Source organism: Myotis lucifugus, unplaced genomic scaffold, assembly GCF_000147115.1.
Source record: "Myotis lucifugus unplaced genomic scaffold, Myoluc2.0 scaffold_18, whole genome shotgun sequence".
NCBI classification, from domain to species: domain Eukaryota; kingdom Metazoa; phylum Chordata; class Mammalia; order Chiroptera; family Vespertilionidae; genus Myotis; species Myotis lucifugus.
This window is the reverse complement of record NW_005871066.1, coordinates 4,107,965-4,113,002: the sequence shown is the minus strand read 5'-3', so window position 1 is coordinate 4,113,002 and position 5,038 is coordinate 4,107,965. Positions and strand designations below refer to the sequence as shown.

The 5,038-nt window shown below is 62.1% G+C and overlaps 1 protein-coding gene across 2 annotated transcripts in view; it reads right to left on the bottom strand.

Moving 5' to 3' along the window:
• Positions 1 to 568: 568 nt before the first annotated feature.
• Positions 569 to 5,038, bottom strand: part of REPIN1 (replication initiator 1) — a 6,740-nt gene continuing 2,270 nt past the window's right edge. The window contains exons 2-3 of one of the 2 annotated variants that reach the window (XM_006085351.3): positions 4,328 to 4,513; positions 569 to 3,014 (exon numbers count right to left, since the gene is read on the bottom strand). In XM_006085351.3, coding sequence (XP_006085413.3) covers positions 1,288 to 3,014; positions 4,328 to 4,472 — 1,872 coding nt within the window. In that variant the 5' untranslated portion in view covers positions 4,473 to 4,513 and the 3' untranslated portion in view covers positions 569 to 1,287. Of the gene's footprint in view, positions 3,018 to 4,327; positions 4,514 to 5,038 lie in introns of those variants that run through there. The other variant, XM_006085350.3, reaches the window with a different exon arrangement.

Sequence of the window (5,038 nt, the reverse complement as noted above, 5' to 3'; positions counted from 1 at the left end):
TGTTACCTAAGTGTCCAAGCAGAGGCTAGGCATCCAGACACTAGAAATGTGGAAAAGGGAACTCACCCTATCGCCCTCCGATATCAGCCAGGCAATCCTACTACGACATGTGGGGTTCTGGAAGGTGTGAAAGATGACTGGGGTGTTTAGACAAAACCCTGGACACAGGACTGTTGACAGCCAGGGGGTGCTCTAAGCATGGGGAGGCTGGTGGATAAAGAGTCAAATGGGCCCCCCCGCTGGTGTGGCTCAGCGGGTAGAGCGTCGGCCTGCGGACTGAAGGGTCCCGGGTTCGATTCCCGGTCGGGGCACATGCCCGGGTTGTGGGCTCGATCCCCAGTAGGGGGCGTGCAGGAAGCAGCTGATCCATGACTCTCTCTCATCATGGATGTTTTTCTCTCTCTCTCCCTCCTCCTTCTTCTCTGAAATCAATAAAAATAAAATTAAAAAAAAAAAGTCAGATGGGCCTGGCTGGTGTGGCTCAGTGATTGAGTGTTGACCTATGAACCAGGAGGTCATGGTTAGGTTCCAGGTCAGGGCACATGCCCAGGTTGCAGGCTCGATCCCCAGGAGGGGGTGTGCAGGAAGCAGCCAATCAATGATTCTCTCTCGTCACTGATGCTTCTCTCTCTCCCTCTCCAATCCTCTTTGAAATCAATAAAAATATATATATTTTTTAAAAAATCAAATGGGGTGACCTGTGCAGAAACCAGAACTGACCTCTAGGAAGGAAGGGGAAGCCGAGACTAACAGTAGATGGGTCTCTCCAAGACTGGGTGCCAATGCAGGGGCAGGTGGGGGGACTGGGGTGGGATAGGTCTGAGCAGCTTGGCTTCACCTCCCAGGGCTGCCTAACAAGGCCAGCAGGTTCCCCCAGCTGTATCCAGCTGGTCCGCTTTGCTTCCCAAGCGCTCTTTACTACGGACTGTACCACACCTACTTCCAAAAACAAGCTGAAGGAGCTCAAAATAAAAGGCAGGGACATTAAGGCGTTAACACCAGAGAAGGGTCATCCTGTCCACCGGCAGCCCCTCCAGCGGAGGACGGACTCTAAGGGGTGGGTACAGGTGCTATTGCTACTTTTCCAGGGCACAGGACAGTGAGGAGGGAACCTCAGCCAACCCCAGCTGGAGGCCGGGTCCCTGTGCTCTGCAGTGGGTTCCCTGGCCTAAGGTGTGGAGGCTGACCTCCCTAACAGGGCCTGCCCCTCCAGCCCTCGCTACACCGACAGCAGCACAGGCCCTGCCGCCCCACTGCCTCGCTTCCTCCCGAATGCTGCCCCTGCCCTCAGATATCATGCTTCTTCTGATGGGCCAGGAGCTTCCCCTCATCGTCAAAGGTCTGACCACAGATGGCACAGCAGAAGGCGCCGTCCCGGATGTGGCTCTTGCGGTGGGTGATGAGATTGGACTTCTGGCTGAAGCTCCTGTCGCAGTCGGGGCAGGCGTAGGGGCGCTCGCCAGTGTGGATGCGCCGGTGGGACACCAGGTTGGACTTCTGGCTGAAGGCTTTACCGCAGTCGGGGCAGACGTAGGGCTTCTCGCCGGTGTGGATGCGCCGGTGGGCCGCCAGGTAGGGCTTGTGGCGGAAGGCCTTGCCACAGTCTGGGCAGACGAAGGGCCGCTCGGGCGCGTGGTCACGCCGGTGGGCCGCCAGGTGGCTCCCCTGGGAGAAGCGGCGCCCGCACTCCTCGCAGGCGAAGGGCCGCTCCCCGGAGTGGACCCGAGAGTGGGCCACCAAGTGGGTCTTCTTGCCGAAGTTCTTCCCGCACTCGGTGCAGATGAAGGGCCGCTCCCCCGTGTGCTGCCGCTGGTGGGCCCGCAGGAAGCGCTCCAGCCGGAAGCTCCTGCCACAGTCCTCGCAGCTGTAGAGAGATGGGGGGGCTTCCGCCTGGTCCCGGGGGCCCTCTCCAGGCGCCTCCAGCAGAGGCTCGGGGGTAGGCTCCTGGGCAGGTCTCGGTGGAGCCTGGGCGGTGGGCTCTGCTGAGGATTGCAGGGGACGGGCTGGAAGCTGGGGGCTCCCTGCGCTGGCGGCGCTCTGGGTGGACCCTTCGGACCGCCTGTGGATCTTGCTGTGGGACAGAAGGTTGGGCTTGTGGCGGAAGCGGCGCCCGCACTCGGTGCACGGGTAGGGCTTCTCACCAGTGTGGATGCGCCGGTGTGAGGTCAGGTAGGGCTTGTTGGTGAAGCGCTTCCCGCACTCCGGGCACTGGTGGGGCCGCTCGCCCGTATGCACGCGGCGGTGGGCAATCAGGTTGGGTTTGTGCCGGAAGCGCTTGCCACAGCAGGCACACTGAAAGGGACGGTCAACGGCATCTCCACCGGGCCGGGGGGCAGTCACTGCCGGGCGGCCCCTGGGCCGGGGCCCCAGAGCCTTGGCTGCTGCCTCCTCCAGGGCCTCGGCTACATGAACCCGTTTGTGAGCAACTAGCTGGTCCCACTGGGCAAAGCTCCTGCCACAGTTGCCACATATGAATGGCCGGGCCTCAGGGGTAGGGGGATGGCACCTCCGCAGATGCACTCGAAGCTGCTTTCGTCGCCAGAAGCGTCTCTCACACTCAGGGCAGGCGATGGGCCGCTTGGCAGCCGAGTGGGCCCGCAGGTGCAGAACCAGGGCCACCCAGCCTCGGAAGCTCTGCTTGCAGAGGTGGCAGGAGAAGCCCAGGTCTGGAGTGGCAGCCGCGTGGACCTGGCAGTGCAGTGCCAAGAAGGGGGCGTGTCGGCAGCGACGGCCGCATTCCGGGCAGGCCAGGGGCAGCCGGGCCTGGCAGTGTCGGGCATGAAGCCACAGGGCCACCCAGCCAGGGAAGTGCCGGCGACAGTGGGCACAGCGATGGACCCGACCTGGAGCCTGGCTGCCTGGCTGGGCCACCGAGGTACCTCGTAACCTCAGCCCGTGGGACTCCTTCTCCAGGGTCTGGGACGACTCCTGGGAGGGCCCAGAAAGGAGCTGGGGCTGGGCCGAGCCCATGGCCAGGGGGGCCCTGCAGCGTCGTTCCAGCATCGGTTCTTCCTCTGCTGTGGGTGGAAAAGCACAGTCACACCAGAGGTCCACTCGCCCTGCCCCCATGCCTCCCCGGCCACCCCAGCCCGAGGGAGCTCTCCCCGCTGGGTCCCTAGAGCCCTTGAATCTAGGCTGCTCTTCTATATTAATTCAACCTTGGGCTTCTAGACACATTGCAAGTATATTTGTCATGAGTCTTATTGACCCTGACACTTCTTGGAATCCCCCTCCTGGCCGCCATGTGCCTGGCATGGAGTAAACACTCCATATTGGCTGCACAAGCATTTCTGCCTCTCCGGAAAGCGTATCGCCTCTCTCTGCGGTGCTTCGTGCTTTTTCCAAGTGCGGCCCTGCTGCCCTCTCCTGTCCCTACGACTTCCTGTTGCCACAACAGCTTCACAGCAACTCTGTGAGGCTGGATGAGCAAACATGAAGCTCTCTGTTTGATAGATGTAGCAACCATGAGGCATAAAAGGTGATAAGACTGGCCTGCGAGGACACAGTCAACCAACAACAGAACCAGGATTAGGTCTAAACTCCCAGGTCAGTGTTCTTCCCTCTGAAAACCTGAGTTTGCAATGCTCTCATAGAAACTTCTGTAGCCTTTCATTCCTATTATCTTCTCCCTGATGTTAATCACAGCAGAGGAAGGCTTTTTCCGCCTCCCTAACTCCGTCTCTCAGGGTAGAAGCCAGGAGAGGGGGTGGGAACAGCCCTGCTGGGAACAGGAGGGGAGCTGGATGCTACTCTCAGCAAGAGGCCAGGCCACCGCCTGTCCAGACGGTGCCCACGTTCTGCCCACCTGCCCCCCTCCACCCACACATGCATGATTAGGACATTGCGGGAAGGAACACTCACAACCTGCTCCCCCGGGGGCCTAGGGCCCTGGCGCGGCCTCCCTCGGATGGAAGGGATTATTGGGGCAAGAGCAGGGGAGGAAAGAAGAGATTATGTCTGGTTCTGCCCCAACCCCGGCAAGGGCTGCCCCATTTTCAGGAACTCCAAACTGCCAGGGAGCCCAGATTCCTGCAGGACAGCCTCCTAAGCCCACTAAAGGGTGGATGGGGGTTAGACTCCTCAGGGACCCTCACTTCCCCGTTCAAAAGCTCCAGACACATCCTCCTAAACTCCCTAGAGTCTGCACTCCTCTGAGGATCACAGACATGACTCATTCCCAGCGGCCAGACTGAGAGCAGGGCAGGCTCCAGGATCTGAGAATGGGATCCTTCCCCCACAGGCACCCTTCCTTCCAGGGACGGGGGGCCCCCCCGAGCCCGGGGCTGTGGAATGGATTGGGAACCCAGTGAAGAAGGCTGGACTCTACCCTGGAGGCTGTGGAGCTGGAGATGAGGTTTTTTCCAGCTCCTGCTGGGGAGGCTCCTGCGGCTGTAGCGCCGGCTTCGGCCCACACTCCGGTGACCCCCAGACGTCAGAGAAAACTGCAGGAGTAATGACACCCCTACCCCCATGGCAGAGCTCAGGCCTCGGGCTGCAGAGAGGCCGGCCTCACCTGTGGGGAGGGGAGAGAAAGCAAGCGTGAGGCTCCGCGCTCCGCCAGGGCGGGCGGGCAGGCGGGCAGTCATCTTTGTGTCCTCGCCGGCCACCACCCCCTCCCCCACCCGAGCCCCACCCCCGGCAGCAGAGTGACCTTAATGGCCATCAGCACATTTATAGATACAGTGTCCCCTGCGCCGGGGGAGCGCACAGCGGCGTCGGGGGTCACTTCCTCCGCCGGTCAGGTCACAGCACGGATTCTCCGCGCGCGCGGACGGCCCGAGGCCGGACCAGCCAGCAACTCCGGATCCCGGCGGCCCCCTCCCCCCGCCCTCCTCCCAACAGGCATTCCAGGCCCGTTTCCCGGGGCTGCGCAGGCGGGTCAGTGCCCGCGGGCGGCGGGCCAGCAGCCCCTGGGCGCCCTGGGTGCCAAAGGGCCGCGGAGACCCCACACCCCCCCCTTTGTATGCGCGCAGGTCCCCGACCCACAGCCCCGCGCTCCCCTAGCGGGCGCTGGCGGATCCCCGCGGAGAGCACCTCG